The following is a 21,374-nucleotide window of genomic DNA, read 5'->3' on the forward strand; positions in this document are numbered from 1 at the left end:
GAGAGAGAGAGAGAGAGAGAGAGAGGCTCCAACCTTGTAGGCACTCCGGAACATTTTGGTGAATGGATGGATGGATAAATGAGGAACACTTCTCCCAGCCCCTCTTTCTCCGAGGGAGGGCTAGACCTCACTCTCCAACTCTGCAGGTTGGAATGTCGCCTGGGGATAGAAAACAAAACAAAACATTTTGGTCAGAGGAGAAGGACGCTGAATTGTTATTGCTCAGCAATTTTTACAGCTAAAAAGTTGCTTCCTCGCTTTAGGGAACCCAAAGGATATTATTAGGATTGGGTTGGGGCACCTGGGTGGCTCAGTCGTTAAGCGTCTGCCTTCCGCTCAGGTCATGATCCTGGAGTCCTGGGGAAAGAGCCCTGCATCGGGCTCCCTGCTCAGTGGGGAGTCTGCTTCTCCCTCTCCCACTCCCTCTGCTTGTGTTCTCTCTCTCGCTGTGTCTCTCTCTGTCAAATAAATAAATAAAATCTTGGGGCGCCTGGGTGGCTCAGTCATTAAGCGCCTGGGTGGCTCAGTCGTTAAGCGTCTGCCTTCAGCTCAGGTCATGATCCCAGGGTCCTGGGATCGAGCCCGGCATCGGGCTCCCTGTTCCGCGGGAAGCCTGCTTCTCCCTCTCCCACTCCCCCTGCTTGTGTTCCCTCTCTCACTGTGTCTCTCTCTGTCAAATAAAATCTTTAAAAATAAATAAATAAATAAAATCTTAAAAAAAAAAAAAGATTGGGTTATCCATGGCGTAGAAAATGCAGAGCGATTGGGGTGGGGGAAAAAATCCATTAAAAAAAAAAAATCTCCCATGGGGCACCTGGGTGGCTCAGTTGGTTAAGTGTTTGCCTTCCGCTCAAGTCATGACACCTGACTCCAGGGATCAAACCCCACATCTGGGCTCCCTGCTCTGCGGGGAGCCTGCTTCGCCCTCTCCCTCTGCTCTTCCCCCCACCGCCAATCCTCTCTCTCTCTCAAAAAAATAAAATCTTAAAAAAAATCTCCCCTCAAAACTCTGAAATTATGTGTGTGGGGAAGTTTCTGGGATAGTCATGTCTGTGCTTCCCAGGACGGGGCTCTGGTGGGGACACTGAGGTCCTTGGTGGTGTCCACCACCACTCCAATGGGGGCCTCTGAGGATCAAACCCTGGGATCAGATGAAACTGCATAGAATTTCACTCCCACGGGCGCCTGGGTGGCTCAGTCGTTAAGCGTCTGCCTTCGGCTCAGGTCATGATCCCAGGGTCCTGGGATCGAGCCCCGCATTGGGCTCCCTGCTCTGCCGGGAGCCTGCTTCTCCCTCTCCCACTCCCCCTGCTTGTGTTCCCTCTCTTGCTGTATCTCTCTCTGTTAAATAAATAAATAAAATCTTAAAAAAAAAAAAGAATTTCACTCCCACACTGAATAGGAGGGAGACCTCGTCCGATTTTAGAGGAGGAAAGGGCGTTCAGGAAGGTAACGTGCCTTAAGTGCCCCTGCTTGGAGGGGCCTCACACCTCACACCTCCCAGAGCCTGGTCCTCTGAGAGTGGGGGCCCTGGGCCAGAAGTTTCTTAGGGCCTCTCTGGCCAGAGGATGGGCCGTTCAGACCCTGTGCTGTGCTGGTTCAGGGGGCACAGAGTGAGGTGGGGGCTGGGACTGGCCAGGATCTGTCTGCCTCAAACCCAGCTTTTTTTCTTTAGCGGGAGAGCCAAAGAAAACCAGGAACAGGCCCAACACCATCTGGATGGGGACAGAGCACAGAGACTGAGATGCGTGGAAAGAAGGAGTGGCTAAGAGAGCTGGGGAGAGGCAGCCTCAGGGGGGGAGAAGGGGGAGGATACAGAGGCCTTTGGAGGTGGAGGCCAAGTGGTGGGGGATTGGGTTCTGGAACTGGAGTCCCACCCACTCCCCTGACTGGCTCCTCACGGTGTCTTCCTGGAAGGAGGAAGGAGGCCCATGCCAGCCTCTACCTTTTCTACCTCCACCCCTAAAACAAGCCTCCACTCAGCTGCCCATCTCCTCTGCCCACCCCCACCACCCCTACCCCCTGCTCTCCTCAGGCCAGGGCCCAGCCCTGTTGGGTCCCCTCTGACTCCCCTTCCCCTGGCCTTCCTACAGTCCCACTCTGTCCAACCTTGGAGGGTTTTGTGGGGGCCTCTGGCCTTGAATCCAGCTTTGGGCAATGGGTGGGTTCTCAAAGTCTTGGGGAGCTTATCATGGGGATCTTGGGGACTCAGGCTTCTTTGGTCCCTACTGGCACGCATGTTCCCATCCCCTTTTTCTCCCCCTTCCATTTCGTCTGGCTTCATGGGAGGGGAAAGCATGGAGAGGACCAAGGGCCAGGTGCCTGGAGATGGAGATGCCCTGCCTGGTGTTGGAGGTGGGTACTCTTCGGTTTTCTCTCTCGCTCAGGTAGGCCCCCCAGAATCACAAAGCCTGGAAAGCTGGGGTCACATGAGGCCAGGCCACATCTTTAAAGCCTGTTTCTGCTCTTTGTAAGGCCCTCATCTGTTTATACCAAACACAGTAGTGGGGGGTGGGCATAACCCCCTACCCCCTACCCCCCCACCCCCACCCCCGTCTGTGTACAATGACAACAGGGGTTGAGAGTGGGGAAGAAGCCATCCCCCAGGCAGACCTTATTTGTCCATAAACACAGTGGGCCCCATGCCCCCAGGCAGAGGAGGAGCAAAAACACCACCGGCCTGGGACTCTGCTCCTACTGCCCTGGGAGGAGGCACTCCCAGGCACACGCCCTCCTCCCCACGCTTGGGCTCTCCCTCCCAGCGCCAGCCAGAGTTGTTTCCACAGCAAGCTGGACTATGTTCTGTAAACTGCAGGCCCCTAGCCGGACAGCCCCCAGCAGAAGGACAGGTGTCCTGCCATGGCTGCACCTGGGGCGGTGGGGAGGGGAGAAACAGGAGGCCAGTGGGAGTGAAGGCCTTCTGTAGATCCATGCGATGCTGTGTGTCTCCTCATCCTGTCCCCTGGAGCGGTCAGGCCCCTCTCCCAGGGTCATGTGAGGGGTCCAGGCCCATGCACCTCCAGGACTCTCCACGGTTTACTGATCTGGGGCCAATCTTGAAGCCTGAGGGTGCCCCTCATTGTTCCCGAGCCCCTTGGGAAATGGTGGGGAGTGGATGTCCACCCCGGGGACTTTGTTTTGCAGCACCACCATCTCCCCTTTGAATTAATGATTGGTGGGGAGCCCTGGGGACACCATTTCTTGACCCCCCCCCTTGGAGTGCCTGACAGGTCCCATGTTTTCTAGAGCCCTGGGTGCGCAGCCAATAGAAGGTTCCTGGCCTTGCCCCACCCTTTTGTGGGTTTGCTTCTGTGTATAAAGCCTGGGGCCCCAGGTGGACAGTTCAGGGGGGCCAGCCCAACCCAGTGCTGAGCTCTCTGTCGGACAGCTGGCCCTGCTCCCTTTCCAAGATGCTGTTTTGGCACAAACAGCCAGAGCACCCATGGCCCAGTCCCGGGGAACTGTACCCAGGGCCTCCAACTGGCTTGCTCAGGTAAGAGCCAGAACCCCTTCCCCTAGCCTCCAAGGACGGTCCTGGTCGGAGCTGCGGTGGACAGATAGGGCCATCCGTTTCAAGCGGAGGGGGATGGGCTTCCTGTGCTTGGGTGCCTTTGTGGGTAGGGGAGTGGTCGAACGTTTAGTGGATCCTGGACCATCTTTTTTTTTTTTTTTTTTTTAAGATTTTATTTATTTGAGAGAGAGAATGAGAGAGAGAGAGCAGGAGAGGGGGGAGGGTCAGAGGGAGAAGCAGACTCCCTGCCGAGCAGGGAGCCTGATGCGGGACTTGATCCCGGGACTCCAGGATCATGACCTGAGCCGAAGGCAGTCGCTTAACCAACTGAGCCACCCAGGTGCCCCGATCCTGGACCATCTTGAAACACCCTGACCACCCACCCTCTCAGGGCACTTTTGTTGGGCATTTACTTGGTATCAGATAAGCCCTGAGATGGCAAACAAGTAATTGATGGCAGGTTTTTGGAGATGTTTGGTAGTATCTGGAATTTGCCCCTAAAGGGTGGTCTCCCAGAGGCCAGAGGAGTTGAGTGGGGGACTCTCAGGCCCTGGTTGCTGCTGGAGTGCCTGCTACAGAAGCCTTTGGCTCCCTGAGGATCTGGCAGAGAGAGTCAAAGCCCTACAGGGGATGGGGTGGAAGCCACCGGTGTTCCCCTCCCCCGCCAACAGGGAGTCCCTGCCCTTGCCCTACCTGAAGCAGGAAGAGCTGCACAACATCCCCAGCTCGGAGCCTCCCTGCCCCACATTCCAGTACGTTCTCTGTGCAGCCACCTCCCCGGCTGTGAAGCAGCAGGAAGAGACCCTCACCTACCTGAACCAGGGTATGCTGCTGGGCCTGGGGAAGGAAAAGGCGTAGTGGGGCAGTGCGAGATGGGGGTGGCAGGCTCCATCTCTGCCCCAGTGGGGCTCACACATCCCCTTGACCTCTCCTAGGCCAGTCCTATGAGGTGCGGATGCTGTGCAACCCCAAGCTGAGCGATGCTACCCAATGGGCCCAGCTGTTGAAGGTAGATGCATCCCCTTCCCGAACTGGCAAGGGCCAGGCATGACTGTCCCTCTGGGCAGGAAGCCAATGTCATCTCTGTGATGTGACTGTCAAGTAGAACCCTCTTGAGTCCACCTTTTAACTTGACCTTCATAGCCGCACAGTGGTAGGCAGGCATTGTTGAGGAAAGAGGCACAGAGGTTAAATATTTTCTCAAGGACACAAAATAGCAGATCTGGGATTTAGAAGTACATTTACATAGCATTATTCACAGGCATGATTCCTTCTCTCCAAAAAATTATATATTTAGCTCCCATGCTTTGCCAGAAACTATTCTATGAGCTAGGGATTCAACAGTAAAGAGACAGATGTGGTTCCCTTCCTCAGGGAGCTTGCATTCTACTGAGACAAACATGTAATTAAACAAGTTATATGCAATAACAAATCGATTTACCAATTGCAAATTGAAAAGTGCAGCAAGAAAAGAAACAAGTAGAGTGGCTAAGAGTGGGAAAGGATTAACTCCCCCATTTCACAGATAAGGAAACTGAGGTTCAGGGTGTCTAGGTCACTTCCCCAGTTTCATAGCTAGTGAGTGGCAGGTGGGCGTCTGGACATGGACCTAGCGATCTAAGTGCTTATGACCCGTGAAGGTGGGAAGCAAGGTGGGGGCAAGGAGGGTGGGATGGTTGGCCTACCCCAGCGGTGGGAACTGGTTCCCAAATGCCCAGGCACCCTCTGACCTGTGAGCCGTGACTTCCTGTGCCTCCAGAGCGTGGTGCGTGTGGTTTTCCACGACCGGCGCCTGCAGTACACAGAGCAAGAGCAGCTGGATGGGTGGAGATGGAGCCGGCCAGGGGACCGCATCCTGGACATCGGTGAATGGGGAGGGACCAGGGACCCTTCAGGGCCGCTTTCTGGCTTGGAAGGCCACGTGGATGGCAGGGGCGGGCAGGGAGGCTGAGGCTTGCTCCCTGCTTGCCACCCCGTGCCTACAGATGTGCCACTGTCCGTGGGGCTGATAGAACCCCAGGTGCTGCCCTCACAACTCAACACAGTGGAGTTTCATTGGGACCCGACCAAGAGGACCTCCCTCTTCCTGCAGGTGAGTCTGAAGCTGGGACTGGGAGGAGGCTTGAGGTCAAATGGGAGTGGCAGGAGCCTAGGTGGGAAAGGAAGGTGAGTTTGGGTGGGGGTAAGGGAACAGTAAGAACAAACCGCTTCCAGAAAGCACCTTGAAGATAAAATATGACTAAATGTTTATTGAATCTCACCACAAGGAAGAACTTGTTAAACCTTAAAGCATTGGAAGAAGCTAGAAAACTCAGGACAGAACTTAGCTTCATAAAAAGTAATGGTCTGCAGTACATAGGCAAAATTAAAAGGAGACATCAAATGGGAAAAATAGTTGTCATATGACATATAATGCTTTATATCCTCAATATATAAAAAGTTCTCATATATCAATAAGAAAAAGTAGATGAAAGCTCAGTAGAAAAATAGGCAAAGGATATAAGCAGATAAGAAGGATACAAATTACCAATAAATGTAGACAGTTCAAACTCAACCTCAGAAAATGTTAATTAAATGCATATATATATATATGGCAAAGACTTAAAAAAAGACTTATTGGTGAAGAAGTAGTTTGGGGAGGCAGACGGCCTCTCTGCTGTCTGCCTGCTGCCCCCTTGCGGTGTATTCAATAAACTTCTAGCTCCTTAAAAAAAAAATTAGAAGAAATTGTGCACTCATTCTGTGGGTAGAATGGCACTTGGGCAAAATTTATTGAATTTTATGTTCCTAGCATTCTACCCTGTCATTCCTTTTTTTTTTTTTTTAAGATTTATTTATTTATTTGGGGGGGGCGGCAGAGGAAAAGAGTCCCAAGCAGGCTCCACGTCCAGCACAGAGCCCAAAGCAGGACTTGATCTCAAGACCCCAAGATCATGACCTGAGCTGAAACCAAGAGTCAGGCACCTAACTGACTGAGCCACCCAGGTGCCAGCCCCCCAGTGGTTCCATCTCAAGAAATTCATCCTGCAGCAGTGTTTAATAAGTACATGAAGAGATATATATATATATATTTAAAGATTTTATTTATTTATTTGACAGAGAAAGAGAGAGCACAAGTAGACAGAGTGGCAGGCAGAGGGAGAGGGAGAAGCAGACTCCCCTCTGAGCAGGGAGCCCGATGCGGGACTTGATCCCAGAACCCTGGAACCATGACCTGAGGCAAAGTCAGATGCTTAACGACTGAGCCACCCAGGGGCTCCCTACATGAAGATATAGTGACCAGTCCTTCATAGCAGCGCTCTTTCTCATATTCAAAGACTTTAAACATTCAAAATGCACGTTGGAAGACAATTGACTTTTACATAAGTTTGAGTGCAGACATACACTAGAAATTATGTAGCCATTAGAGTGAGGTCTAGGGGTGCCTGGGTAGCTCAGTCGTTAAGCATCTGCCTTCAGCTCAGGTCCTGATCCCAGCGTCCTGGGATCGAGCCCCGCATCGGGCTCCCTGCTCAACGGGGAGCCTGCTGCTCCCTCTCCCACTCCTCCTGCTTGTGTTCCCTCTCTTGCTGTGTTTCTCTCTGTCAAATAAATAAATAAAAATCTTTAAATAATTAAAAAAAAGAATGTCCCATGGGGTGAGGGGAGGAATGTCCCACGAAATATTTGGGATATATTTATACTAAAAAATTGTTTACCTGAAATTCAAATTTAACAGGGCATGCCTGCATTTTAACTGGCAACTCTACCCTGGAATGGGGCATTTTGGCTTAGATAGGAGCAGGCATTGCTTTTCAGGTAGAAGATTCTAGGGAGAACTATGCAAGTGTATTGGGGGCCACGATTAGGCTGGCTCGGTGGGTCAGTGTGTTCTCTGATGGGGGAGAGAGAGCAGCCATGCAGAGAGGCTTGACATGACTCTTTAAGGGGCTCAAACATGAGGGTCAGGAACTTTGCTTCTCATCCCATAACCATGGGGAGCTACTGAAGGATTTTGAACAAGGGAAAGAACCTAATAAAGGTACGCATTAAGAAATAAACTGCAGGGCGCCTGGGTGGCTCAGTTGGTTAAGCGACTGCCTTCGGCTCAGGTCATGATCCTGGAGTCCTGGGATCGAGTCCCGCATCAGGCTCCCTGCTCGGCGGGGAGCCTGCTTCTCCCTCTGACCCTCCCCCCTCTCATGTGCTCTCTCTCTCTCATTCTCTCTGTCTCAAATAAATAAATAAAATCTTAAAAAAAAAAAAAAAAAGAAAGAAACTGCAGTTGGGGATGGAAAGTTGCCGTGGTAAAAGGCTGACAGGTGACAGGCAGGTGACAGGTTTGAAGGTGGACTTGCTTGAATGTGGGTGGGACCTGGAGTCACTCTGCTTTCTCTTTGCTTCTTCTTCACCTCAGGTTCACTGCATCAGCACCGAGTTCACTCCTCGGAAGAAAGGTGGGGAGAAAGGTGTCCCCTTCCGCCTCCAGATTGACACTTTCAAGCCCAGCGACAAGGACCTTCCACCTGAGCACCTGCACTCAGCGGGGTGCCTCATCAAGGTGTTCAAGGTACAGGCAGGCCCCTCCCCCTCCCCCTCCCCCTCAGGGTGTCACCCTGCTCGGCCCGCAGCCCCTTGTCTATGCACAGAGGGATGGGGCCTTGATCTCTTGCTTGGGGCCCCTTCTGTAGTGAGAAGGGGGCAGGTAAGGGGGGGGGGGCGCTCTGAGCTGCCCTTGTCCCTCGCCTGTAGCCCAAAGGAGCTGACCGCAAGCTGAAAACAGACCGGGCGAAGCTGGAGAAACAGCCCCTGCGGGAGAGACACCAGTACCAGGCCGCCTGTGCGAGCACGGTGTTCGCCGAGGTGTGTGGCGGGGCGCCGCGCGCCGCAGAGCGGGTTTGGAGGAAGGGTCCTCGTTGCGCGTGCCGGGAAACTGAGGCCTGAGGGCCGTGGCTGCGGCAGGACCATCCCAATCCCCACTGATTCCGCCTGTTCCCTGCAAGGACAAAGCCGCACCGTGTGGTCAAGGCTCAGGCGCGAACGCCTTGCAGCCTCCCGGGCGGCCTCGCCCGCTCCCGCCACCGGCCGCCTCGCCGCGGCGCCCTCTGCCTGGAGCGTGGCCCTTCCTGCGGCCGCTTCTGGCTAGCGGCTCCTGGAAGCTTCCCCAGCTCCCCCCGCCAGCCCGGCGGGCTGGTTTACTCTCTTCCCTTGAGTGGCGTTTGGTCCACTCGTCCGGGCCTCCTAGGGCGGGGGCCAAGTGTGGCCCCGGGCGCCCCCCCCCCGCCCCCCGTCAGCTCCCGCCCGACGGAGGTGAGGGAAGAGCCGCCCCTGGCCTCGGAGCGTGTAGGCGGAACCTTGCGGCTTGTTTGCCCCACAGTGTTCGCCGTGGCCGGACCCCAGGGCAGGGCCCTCCTCGCCGCTCAGCCCTCTTGCTCTGACGTCTCCCCACGGCTGCAAGCCCCTGTCCCCGGGGAGGTGAGGCGCGGTGGGCCCCGCTCGGGCCTCCGGGCTGAGCGCGAACAGAAGAGCCCCACAGCCCAGGCATCCGGGGAGGGGCGGGGTCGAGGGTGCGGCTGAGGGCAAGAGGCTCAGCTCTGTGGCCTTTGGGTAACCCGTGGGGCGGGGGGGGGGACCCCAGCAAGCTCTGCCTCCCAGGGAAGGGGGGGTGGCGCTGGGGGCTGGCTGCACTGCCGACTCTCTGCTCCCCCGCAGGCTCTGCTCCTCCCCGCCGTTCGCCTTGGACACCTTGGGGGGCAGCCCCGCTGAGGTGCGTCTTGCCTTTCCAATCCCCCCACCTGTGTCTCAAAGCCTCCTCGGGGCTTCGGCGGCCTCTCCGGAATGGGGTGGCGCTGCCCCCTGCTGGACAGAGCTTGTATGGCCGCAGATGGCCAAACTGCTGAGAGGACTGGGCGATGAGCCTGCGGGCTCTCAGACGTGGGCCCGCCGAGGGCAGGGGGCTGTGTCTCTCCTACCCCGTTCTCAGTCCGTGCGCCCATGGTGACAACCTGGACTGTCTTCTTCGTGCCGCAGGATCTGAACCCTGGAGCCTCCATCCTAGAGACGCAGCAGTGGTTGCATCGGCACCAGTTCTCCAGCTACTGCCGGGTGCTGGCCAACTTCACTGGTGAGGCTGGGGTCCGGCAGGGACCTTACCTGTAGGGGGCTGAGGGCAGGACGCCTGCCTGTGGCCTGACTTGCTGTGTGTTCTTCAGCTAACTTCTCTCTAGGACTGAGAGTTGCCAGGCACTATGCCTGCTTGGCTCTCTTCTCCTGTATCACCCCATATAATTTATATACTACCCATGCGGATGGGGCTCAGAGAGGTTAAATAACTTGCCCAAAGACACACAGCTAACAAGCAAGGGGCAGAACTGGGATTTGAATCCAAGTTTGATCCCCATGTCTGGACATGCTAGGGCGATTTGTAGACTAATGTTGGGTTGTATCCCTTGCCACCCTTGACCCCAGGCCTCTTCCCCCAATCGGGCCCTGTCTGACTCTGCAGGCACTGATCTGCTGAAGCTTACCCGCCAGGACCTTATCCAGATCTGCGGGGCTGCCGATGGGATCCGCCTTTTCAACGCTCTTAGAGCCAGGTGCCGCGCACTGCCAACCAGAATCCCTTTCCCTCTGTAGTGGCGTTTACCAACTTGGCTAATGGTTGTGTCTCATGGCATGTTCAAGCTGGAAGGTACCTTAAAGACCACTTAGTCCCATACCCTCTTTTTACAGAGGAAGAAACTGAGGCCCACGGACAGTGACCTCCTGGGGTCACAGAGCAAAGATGGCAGGGATGGGCTAGAAAGTGAGGCTCCTGTGATCTTTTTCTGTAGCCATCCCACCCGCATCACTCCATTTCTGAGGACAGAGATGGATTTTTCTCATCTCTCCCTGCAGGGTCCAGCATTCATTAAATTTCTAAGAAATGAGTGGTGACCTCCCTCCCTGGAGACCTGGGAGGAGGCGGGATCCCTCCCAGGGAGGGGGCTGTTAATTTAGGTATGAAGTGTTGATAGGTAAACTGTTTTCCTGGCCCAGGCCCATTCGTCACCGGCGGACTTTGTATGTGGCTCGGGAGGCCTCTAGGCAAGAGAACGAGGTTCCTAAGAACCCTGACTCAGGTGAGGTTCTGGCCTCTCTCTCCGGGCGAGATTCAGGTGTGGCTGCGCGAAACCTCTTCGGGCCTGGGGAGAGGGTGATCCTCCATCATTCCTGGGACCCAGCATGCCTTCCTTGGCATTCCCGTCTTCCATGACCAGATCAGTCCTCTCCTTCCAAGATGTCCCCTGGGCTTACTCCTCCATGTTCTACTCCCCAAACCCATCTGACTTTGTCATTGTTGATACGTGGGATTAGAACATTATAATCATTGTATTTGGGTTTCAGTCATTTGCATGTAGGTGTCCCCCCTTTTTAAGTTGGGGGCTCCCCTCGGTCTGAGGCCTCCCCAAAGCTGAGGAATAGGTGAGGATTAAGTGGATTTATAAACCTTTTTGCTTCTTTACTCCTTCCTGCCCCCACTCCCCAAGAGGCTGTCACCTTGCCCTCTCCTTCTTCCTGGTCTCTGGGGCTCCCTCAGCTCCCCCCCCCCCCCCCCCCCCGCCGCACACATATACTGATCCCTGCCCTGTGCTGCCCACACCCCCAGGCTTTTATCAAGAGATCTTTCTAGATGAACTCAGTGCTGTTGAGCTGATGGGGAAACTGGCTGAGCTCTTGGCCCTCCCGGCCAATCAGATCCACTACCTCTTTCACCAAGGCCCTGGGGGCGTCCTAATTCTCCTCAGTGACCAGGTAGGTGAGCCCCGGCTCTTGCCAGGCCCCACAAGGGCCTTGATCCCTCTCCCACCTCAGGCCCCTCTCCCTGCCCTGGCTTCTTCTGTTTGGCTTTAAGAACAGCACTGTCTCAGTGACCCCTTCTCCCCTGCAGGTGGTTCAGAATCTTAAGGATGAATCATACTTTGTGGCTGTGGTGAAAAAAGGTAGGGGTTTTGGAGGGGAGAGAAGTGTATCTGGCAGGCCCTAGAAAGGGCAAGATTGTGTTTATATTGTCTCCTAAAATGAGATTAAAAGGTTCCTTGAAGGTGTGTGTATGCTGGGGGTGGGGCGGGGCCAGTGCTGCGTTACAGTCAACTGGAAACATCTGAATGCCAGCTTTGTTGGTGTCAAAGGGACAGATTCACGCGGCTGCAGGGCAGCTATTTACCGCTCAGGGATAAAACGTCCCAGTGTCTGGGTCAGGGAATTTAATAGAGGGGAAAGTAAGGCCCCCTCTCTCTTCTGCCCCACTCCCACCATCCTACAATGCAGAAGATGCTTGCTGGACATCCCCTGGCACAGAGCGCCTCTGGCCACTTGGCTTATGGTGCTGGTTATTCAGATGCGTGCCCTCTATCCCTCCTACAGGACAGAGGGAGGCTTCCTCGAGTTGGGGTAGGAGGAACACTGGGGGGTGGCAGGCGCACTCCCCGCTGCTTGGTTTGGGAGCAGCACAGAAGTGGTGCTCGGCTTGTCTCATCCCAGTGGTGCCCTTTTCATTGCTTCCAGTGCAGAATCCAGATGGCTACTACCTGGTTCTCACCTAGGCCCAGGGACATCCTGCTGCAAGAGTAGGAGACTGATGCCAGCCTGGTTCTCGGGGGCCCCACGTTCACCAGAAGCCTTGCTTAAATCCTCAGCTGCTTCATCCGGCTCTGGGTGAAGCGGGATGTCCTACCCCTAGAGAGGAGGGGAGCAGCCCCCAGGCTCCCATCTCTCTGCTCATTTGGTGGAACCTGGGCACAGCCTCCCAAGCTCAAGCTCATGCCTGAGAGGCATGGAACCTGCCAATATGGATAAGGCGCCTTTGCCCCAAGCAGTGCTGCCTGAACACTGGGCGCATTGATTCACGTTTATTTAAAATTGTATTCACCCTTTCCTTTCCTTAATATTAATAGTTAATTCTAAAAGGCATATATATTTAATATGTTGTTCAATGCTTGTTCAATTTCCTTGGTGTTTTGGTCCTCTTGGGGAAATGTTCTCTCCTTACTTAAACTATAGACTAGGGCAAAGGATGGAGTCTGAGACAGAGGAATAAATAAATCTGGATGGATTTTTTTTTTTCCCAACTAGTTTGGGCAAAAACTAATCACTAAAGCCTCTAAAAGACCATTCAACTATCAAATCACTGTGCTTATTTAAAACTTCTAGAGATGTAGGGTACCTGGGTGGTTCAGTCAGTTAAGGGTCTGCCTTCTGCTCAGGTCATGATCCTGGGGTCCCTGGATGGAGCCCATGTCAGGCTTCCTGCTCAGCAGGGAGTCTGCTTCTCTTTTTCCCTCTGCCCCTCCCCCGGCTCTCTCTCTCTCTCTCTCTCTCAAATAAATAAAATCTTAAAAAAAAAATCCTGGGGCACCTGGGTGGCTCAGTCATTAAGCGTCTGCCTTTGGCTCAGGTCATGATCCCAGGGTCCTGGGATCGAGTTCCGTATCGGGCTCCTTGCTCAGCGGGGAGCCTGCTTCTCCCTCACCCACTCCCCCTGCTTGTGTTCCCTCTCTTGCTGTGTCTCTGTCAAATAAATTAATAAAATCTTAAAAAAAAAAAAAATCCTTTTTGTTTTTTTAAAGGAATGAAGGGAATAGAAAACTCTTCAGGGTAGGGAATTTTATTTATGAGCAGGGAGTCTGACGTGGAGCTTGATCCCAGGACCCTGGGATCAGGCCCCACATCGGGCTCCCTGCTCGGTGGGAGGCCTTCTTCTCCCTCTCCCACTCCCCCTGCTTGTGTTCCCTCTCTCGCTGTGCCTCTGTCAAATAAATAAAGTCTTTAATTAAAAAAAAAAATGGCAATGAGCTGTATCTTATTCTGCTCATTTTTAAAAAAGATTTGAGAGAGCGTGCGTGTGCACATGCGTGAGAGTGGGGGCGGGGGGCAGGGAGAGAGTCCTAAGCAGACTCCTCGCTGACCCCAGCTCAGGGCTCCATCTCATGTCCATGAAATCACGACCTGAGCCGAAACCAAGAGCCTGACGCTCAAACGACGCTCAACTAACTGAATGAGCCTCCAACTCTTGATTTTGACTCGGGGGTCATGATTTCAGGGTTGTGAGACTGAGCCCCATGTTGGCGCTCTGCACTCAGCACTCAATCAGGAGTCTGTTGGAGATCTTCTCTCTCCAAAAAAAAAAAATAATAATTAATAACTAAAATAAATCTTTAAGAAATTTCAAACACTGAAAAGAGAAAACCCATATGCATGGAGTGGAAGACAGGCCAATGTGCCCTCTTAAAAATATCTGCTTAATTCCTTATTGATCATTTACCTCAGTTATTACTGAGGGGGCCTATAATTCCACAGGGCTCCCCAAGGGTGTTTCACAACAGGGCAGATAACTTGAGATTGAAATTCAGCTTGCTGACTTGGCTCCACTGCTCATTTCCATCAAAAGGACAGGGACCCCACTGCATTAACTTTTGTGTATCTCTCAACCTAGGAGCCTCTAGCACAGACTAGATCCTGAAATATCTGTTGACACGAAGGGAATAAAAGCAGGTAACAAGTATCTGCCATGTGTCATTGTTATCTTTTTTAATCTTCACACTCTAAAGCAGGTACTGTTATCCCCGCTCTACCAATGAGGAACGGAGATGGAAGGGTCAACTGGCTGAGGTCGTTCGGGTGGAAGTCAGGCACTCCGGCTTGGAGCCTGTTTAACTATTACACTTCTCCATCATCATTCCTTCCTAGTCAAGGTGAGGGCAATGCTCTGCACAGAGAGGGGACTCAGGTTGAACTGCTGCTGTCAAATGAATTAAAACAAAGGTTTTTTAGAAACTCTGACTTATATCACGTCTTCAGAGGCAGGTGGAGTTCAGGGTATTAACGGCTCTTAAAAAGGTATTAAGCCTATTAATAAATAAAGGGTATCAATCAAAGAATACTAAACAAATACAAGGATGCCAAAAAGAAGCCCCTTCATTCAGCCTCGGGAGCCTTTGCAGTTCCAGAGTTCAAGGAAGTTAAGAATCACAGCTCCGAGTCAGGCTATTTCCCCGGCAAAATGAGAAGTCTTCACAGCTTATTTCCTTTAATTACATCATAAGACAAAATTAGAACATACAGGAAACAGTAATAGTTACATAACAATTTACTTTATATATTTATATATAAAAAACATTTTTCTTTTAGTCCAAAGATTTTAAAGCAAAAGGAATCCTCTACTGCCACCTTGGATTTTATTTTAAATAACCCTCCCTCCCCCCATCCTCAAGCGCCAAAAGTATTGGGTGGAAGCAGTCACTTAGACAGCTAATGGAGCCTGGTGTTCAGTCACCGAGTCGGGGACCGGGTCAGCCCAGGGAGCGGCTGAGCGCGGGGGGCAGGCCTGGTGGAGAAACAAGTCAGCGGCAGCTCCCGCACACTGAAGCACTCCGGGGCAGGCCGAATGGCTGCAGGAGGCTGAGGCCACAGCAAGGTTTGGGATCAGACCCTGCCAGTCAACCATCCTCTGCCTTCTGTTCCCTCAGGGGGAGAGGGGTCCGAGGGGGTTAGTGCAGGGATGGAACAGCCTGGTTTGAAGGTAAAAATTTCTCCCGCAGCACCATTTGCCCACCCATCTCCATCCTCGGGCAGAGTCTGACAGGCAGGGGTGGTCCTCCCAGCTGAGCTCCGCACAGATCTGTGCTCTCAGGGTCACGGGAAGGTGGGCAAGGCTGAGGAGAGCAGCCGGAAACTGCCTGAGGCAAGTTACCTGGAAGCAATTCCTGGTAGGAAAAAGGAGGCAGCCAGGGTGGGAGGCAGCTGAAGGCTGAGTCATTAAACAGGAATGGAAGAAGGCAAAAGGCAGAAGAGGACTTTCTCCCCCGGGCCGATCACCCGGCCGTAACCCTTCCAAGCCTTCAGACGGGGCAGTCACAGATCCTCAGGGGCCGGCTGCGAGAGCAGAGCCACGGCAGGGGGAGAAAAGACCCCCCACGCAGCTCCTGAGCCCCGCCCCACGGAGCTTACGTGTGTTAGAGGTTAGCATGGAGTTTGGGGGTAGGGTGAGGAGGGGAGTAAGAGAAGAAATCTCAGGCTCACCTCCTTCCTGCACTTATTAGAAAGTAACAGTCATCAGAGAAGCACAGGTAAGATTCTTAAGGGCAGGAAAAAACATGTAAACCCAGAAAAGCAGCAGCAAAGGTTTCACTTTTTACAGGTCTATTATATAGCTCTAGGAAAGAAAATCATTCAAGTCTTTGGGGGGGGGTGTGTGGGGGGGTAAAGTAATTAATCAAACCATGCCAGTTAGAGACTCCTTTTTCAAGTTAGGATTTTCTAAGACTTTCGGTTGTCGTTCACTAGTGCCGTAAGAAAAAAAAAGGAAGAAAGAAAGAAAGAAAAACAACACAGAAATAATGACTTCAGGGGCTGAGAAGGGTTAGGCTAAGGTAAGAAACACGTGTGTGTGAGCAGCAGTGAGACAGATTTGAATTAGTGAAAAGAAGCAGTAAGCAACAGTGACAAGCGGAACTTCGTCGTGGGGCAAAGATTTCTTCTTCCACTTCAATAAATAAGACATCACTTCAAAGATTTCCCTGGGTTCTTGGGGTGTGGCAGAAGAGAAAAGGTATGTGTCTGGACACCTCTCCTCTCCCATCTCTTCTTGGGGTGGGGATTCTCATTCACTGCCTACCTGCTCCTGCCCTGGGTGGGGGGAGCCACACCCAGAAGCACTGGGGGTTCTTCGGGGGGTGCCAATCCCCATCTGGGTGACTGGTCGGGTGCGTGGTAGGCAGAAGCCCTCCGTGCCGGTGAGAAGGGCATGGAGTTCACGGGATGCAGAGGAAAGCAAATCTACTCACATGCGTGAGGCAGGTGTTTCTATATATTCGGGACAGATGCTTGTACCTGAAGCAAAGTGCCCCAGTTCCAGAGCCGATTCTCTCCTTTACTTTCAATCTCATTACCATTTCCCCACCCCAATTCTTCAAAACAAGACACTGAAAAACACAGAAAATAAGAGTCCATTGACACAGTTCTGGTTGCTCATGTTTCTTTTTCCTAAAAGGGCAGTGAGACACCTTGGCTGAGGAGGTACTCAACACCTGCGAACCAGACTCCACCGGGGGCTTACTCAAAAACGCATGAGGCAGAGATGGAAGAAGCACATTATGGAATTTCTCTTAATATCCCACATGTGAGCTTACCCAAGACATTTTTTTTTTTTCCTGCTGAAAATTAAGTGTAATTCTGTTGGGCTCCAAAGATTCACTCAGACTCAGCTGAGAGGTTCTTATGGACTCTCCTAAGGGTCAAAGCCTTCAGAGATGCAGATCTGATGTTCCTAAGAATAAAAATGGACAAAGAGAGAGACTTGCCTTGTGAGGGGGAGCTGCAGAAGCCCTTCATGCAGAAAAAGCACTTGCCTCAAATGGTAGTTTCTGGCAAGTAGAGTTTGTCTCAAGTGAGAGGGCAAGCTTAGAGCAGCATGTTCTTTGCTGGAGAACCAAGCTGTTCAGTTAGGGCACCTGGATATAGCAAATAGAGCCAAATGTTATTCCCAAATTACCTGGGTTAATTATAGCCAACCGACATGGTATTATATAGTTTTCTGTATCTTCCAATATTACAATTAAAGTTTATGATAGAAATAAAGGTGACGAGAAGCTTAGACTCCATATTTCCCCTCACCCTCCTACTACTTTAGGGTTCTTTGGTCCAAGATCATTGTAAAGGGGAGGGTTTGCCTCAAGACCTCCAACCAAACGTCCTCCCCCTCGTCTCAAACAAGTCTCAGCTCATTCACACTGCCTGGGTTTGAGGTGGTTAAAGATCCTAGAACTGGTGGACACATAAGAAGGCAATCTTAAAAAAAAAAAAAAGTTCCGGAAGCTCAAAGAATACCACTGAAAGTCCCTCAGCCAGGATGCACAATGGGGATGGAAACCTAATCTTAGACCATGCACACAAGGAGGGAAAGGCAGAACAGACCCATTTCCTTTAAGCCCTTCCTCTCACACTGGTAGCACCTGTCATAAGGAGCCTGTGACTTTCAGCACAATAAACATTAAATGGCCAAGGGTCAACCACGATCCACAAGTGTTCCTCTTCTTCAAAACCACAGTTCCCTGAACATACGCTGTCCACACAGGCAGGCAGGCAGCCCCGTCTTCCTTCCGGTGCCACTCTCACACTTCCCTACAACTTCAGACCAGGACAAGTTCCCGCGTACCCTGTTTACCCCCCACGGCATGAGTGGGCCATCAAACCGGTAACAAAGCATTTTACAAGGCAATTAGGAGAAATAAAGAACCCGACTGCTGTAGCATTAGAGCTGTACTCAACAGTTCAAATGGTTTGGAAAGCCCAAAATAAAGCATCATAAAAATATTTGCCAGGTGTCCCTCTAAAATATGTGCTGTAAAGAAAATGTAAAATTTCTGACTTATAGGTCTGCTACATCAACTTAATGGATGTGGAAATTTACAAAAATCATTTAAGAAATATTCTTACATATCCAACAGCGTGATTTCAAATTTGGTAAGCAAACGTCCAAGACCACCCGGTGATAAATGGCCTGAACCACACAACAGTTACTGTATTCAAGGCTGCCCAGAGACTTTGCTTAGATCAGGACAAGGACCCAAAAAGGAAGCTAGATTGGAGACGTTGAGAATAAATCAGCAGCATCATTGGGAGTGAGACGGAGGCTTTAAATAGAAGACAAGAATGAGTACAGGAAGAAAATGGGAGCAGTCCAAAAAAAAAAAAAAAAGAAGAAGCTGGGATCACCTTGATGGAGCCAGTATAGAGGCCAGAAAAGATACCGATGTAGCAAATGATGCTGGAAAATGTAGGGGGAAAGGCTGCTTGGAAAAGAGGTGATCTGGATGTTTAATAACGTTCTCCACAGACATAGCAATAACCCCTCCTGGCTACCTGCAGGTCTAGGCAATAGCTCTGAGGGTACCTTCTGACTTATCCCGAATCTCTCCATTCACTTTGTATTTCTTCATCACAGAAGGCGTAGAGGGCCGGGGCTCTGGAGTCAGACAAATGGGCCAAGAAGCCTTTCCTAAACTCTGAAGCCTTACTGTATTTTCAAAAGTATCCCTGATATTAAGACAGGATGGCGGGGCCCTTTCCACCTGACCAAAACTTACCATGTTCTGGGTTCTTAAATTCCCGGTACATTTCATCAGCTGGTGTAGGTTGCAGATTGGCATAAAAAATCTATTTCCTTCCAAGCTTGATGGGCCTGCCTGAAGCTTTCTTGCGAAAGGAGCAAGGCCTGACCACATACAAGCACAGTGCTCACACTCCTTTTTTCTCTCACTGGACTGTGCTCTTGGCCCAGACAGGTAGGGATCACTTGAGCAAGTCCACAGGGCCCTGCACGTGGGTCCACTCTTTGAGTTGAGAAACGGCATTTCCAAGATGTTCATGTCCTGGTGAATAGGGTCTTTTACATTTATGTACTTTTTAAGTAAAGAAGTACCTTAATGTCCTCAACTGGTGGGCAATTTAAACCCATACTCACTAATCAATCAGGGTTTTATAGTCAATTTGTTCATGCAGTACTAAAAAAGCCTTAATATGTTAGAGCAGATGGCCCCTAAATATTCCTCTTTTTACTTTTGTTTGAATGAGTGACCTGGGGATCTGAATATTAACCACATCTGGAAGAGTGTGCAAGTGTGTATATTTGTATGTGTGGGGTATAACCAGGAGAGTGAGTCTCACTTTAAAAGGTATATCCTTATGCCAACTATACTCAAATAAAAATGAAATTTAAGTATATTCTTCACATGGTAATTTGAAAAGAGGTTAAGGGGAAGGGGGAATGAAAACTAAAAGTAATTTGAGCGTTTAAAATAAATTTAACATGCAAAATAATGGTGGACAGTACAGATTTCTAGTGTCCTTTCCTCGAACTGCTTGTGGAGAACTAAGTCATGCTTTATGAAGAGCCAGCACCTGCAGCATTACAACAAGCCTTTTAACAGCCTGGATCATGCAGAAGATGATCTAAGATCACGGCAGACTGCACAATAATGTCCTAAAAGACCAAAAGGAAAAAAAAAAGGTGTCCTATTAAAAACCACATAAGGTTTCTAACTTTGGGGTTTAGAAATCTACTTCTTATACTTTAGAAGCTCATTTTAGTTCCCTCATCCTTTATGACTTTTGGGGGGAAGGAAGGAAGCCTCTTCTTTGCCTCTGAGTCATGGGCACTGAATACTTGCCTTCAGTTCTGCTGACCATGCTGGGCAGAGAGAGTGAACCCCCTGCTTCCTCTCAAAGTCTTCACCTGGTTACCCCTGTATTTCATTCATGGGAAGTCCGGAGCATAAGAAAGATAGGGTTGATAGGTTTTGAAATGGTCTGGTCCTTTGAGGTGCCAACATTCGAGATACATCACCAACACTGACATACAGCTGACCACCTGTTCTAGGATCATTCTGATATCCCTGATAGGCTGGAAAGGGAGTGGGGGGGTGGGGGGTGGGAGAGAAACTGACCAGCTAGATGGCACAGCAACTCTAGCAGCACCCCTACTAAAACAAAACAACCTCACAGACACAAATCAGGGATGCTACTGCTCACACCTAGATTTCAGTGAACACCCGACATGTCTGAGCTTGGGTGGGGGGTGCTTTTGGGCTCAGTTTTGGGATTCGCCATTCCACTCTTTACTAATAATGCATTTCTCTCTCCTTATCAAGTTAGTGGAGTCTGACGGGAAGAAAAATGTGCAGGGAGAACATTGTGCATATCATGCGTATTATTATATATCACAAGGTATAACAGAAACCAAAAGGCAAAGTTTGTTTTCGTCAAAATAATTTTAACTCAATTTCTTCTCATACCATTTCTTGGTTTTGTGATAGTTTCCCTTCAGACTGGCAAAGATTCAGGCAGGGTCCCCTAATGGTAAAATTTAGAATTAAAAAAATATTTATTGATAATGTCTCTTTTAAAAATGTTTGGTAACCCCAACTAATCATCCAAAATGCACACTGTAAACACAATGGCAAAAGAGTAACAATTGAGTGTGAGTAAGCAGACAATGAACAGGTGACAGACTGAGCAAGAGTGCGGGAGGGAGCAACAGAGAACAAAAGACAGGTGCACAAGTGTGCTACAGAGAGTGACAATTTGAGTGAGTAAGTAATCACATTTGGACCACAGCGATTTCAGTGCAACCTTTTAGGAAACCTCTGGGCCAAATACTAAAAAACACAGGAGGAGGAATGGATGAGCCTTCTTTGGGAGCATGCTCAGCATGTTGGCATGGGAACAAGGAAGCACAGAAGCTCTGTAGTCATCTCATGAGGGATGGCTACCATTTATAGGATGCAAAGAATTTTTCTTTCTGGTCCCTGGATACAACATATATTGTTTTTCTATGCTTTCCTTGACCCTGGAGGACTGCAGTTGCTGTTCCAAAATCACCAAAGAAACCCCTTCAAAAAATGAAGAAACGGCAGGAGCAGTAACACTGCATTTGCTGGAATGCCCCCTTCCCTCCACCTTGCCTATGATTTTCTTCTTGGCATGTCCAACAGGAATGGTTAAGTTTTACCAATCCACTTGATAAAGCCAGCGTGGGCTTCAGTCCCCTGGTCATAGAACTAGAGTGGGTGGGGGTGAGGGTGGGTTTGCATGTTATATGTGGCTCTGGGGATCTGGACGCTGCCCTCACTTTGTAACCCTTGCCCAGAACACTGGGGTTGCTTCCATTGGAGACTCCACTGTAACTCTAGAAGTATCATTAAATACTCAGTTCACCAAGGTTGACCACCTCCATTGTCATAGGATGATGCAGCATCTGCAGAATCGCTGTCTGCTGCCCCCTACTGATGGGGGTGGAGTGACAGGTGCGAAGTAGGCGTGGACTTTAATATTGGGCAAATGGGTC

At 50.8% G+C, this 21,374-nt stretch overlaps 2 protein-coding genes across 2 annotated transcripts in view; one reads left to right on the top strand and one right to left on the bottom strand.

Annotated features, from left to right (window-relative positions):
- LOC118025142 (transcription factor CP2-like protein 1) overlaps positions 1 to 15,275 on the top strand; it is a 16,009-nt gene extending 734 nt beyond the window's left edge. Inside the window, exons 2-16 of the mRNA XM_035027468.1 lie at positions 4,183 to 4,334; positions 4,447 to 4,520; positions 5,271 to 5,376; positions 5,497 to 5,603; positions 7,908 to 8,060; positions 8,243 to 8,382; positions 8,494 to 8,965; positions 9,521 to 9,614; positions 9,996 to 10,086; positions 10,529 to 10,611; positions 11,139 to 11,284; positions 11,421 to 11,472; positions 14,080 to 14,223; positions 14,998 to 15,050; positions 15,162 to 15,275. Coding sequence (XP_034883359.1) covers positions 4,183 to 4,334; positions 4,447 to 4,520; positions 5,271 to 5,376; positions 5,497 to 5,603; positions 7,908 to 8,060; positions 8,243 to 8,382; positions 8,494 to 8,965; positions 9,521 to 9,614; positions 9,996 to 10,086; positions 10,529 to 10,611; positions 11,139 to 11,284; positions 11,421 to 11,472; positions 14,080 to 14,223; positions 14,998 to 15,050; positions 15,162 to 15,275 — 1,981 coding nt within the window. The remainder of the gene's footprint in view (positions 1 to 4,182; positions 4,335 to 4,446; positions 4,521 to 5,270; positions 5,377 to 5,496; positions 5,604 to 7,907; positions 8,061 to 8,242; positions 8,383 to 8,493; positions 8,966 to 9,520; positions 9,615 to 9,995; positions 10,087 to 10,528; positions 10,612 to 11,138; positions 11,285 to 11,420; positions 11,473 to 14,079; positions 14,224 to 14,997; positions 15,051 to 15,161) is intronic.
- Positions 14,542 to 21,374, bottom strand: part of FBXL20 (F-box and leucine rich repeat protein 20) — a 97,447-nt gene continuing 90,614 nt past the window's right edge. The window contains exon 15 of the mRNA XM_035027016.1: positions 14,542 to 21,373. Coding sequence (XP_034882907.1) covers positions 21,266 to 21,373 — 108 coding nt within the window. The 3' untranslated portion in view covers positions 14,542 to 21,265. The remainder of the gene's footprint in view (position 21,374) is intronic.

Source organism: Mirounga leonina, unplaced genomic scaffold (genome assembly GCF_011800145.1).
Source record: "Mirounga leonina isolate KUSES-001 unplaced genomic scaffold, KU_Mleo_1.0 Mir_200, whole genome shotgun sequence".
Classification (NCBI taxonomy): domain Eukaryota; kingdom Metazoa; phylum Chordata; class Mammalia; order Carnivora; family Phocidae; genus Mirounga; species Mirounga leonina.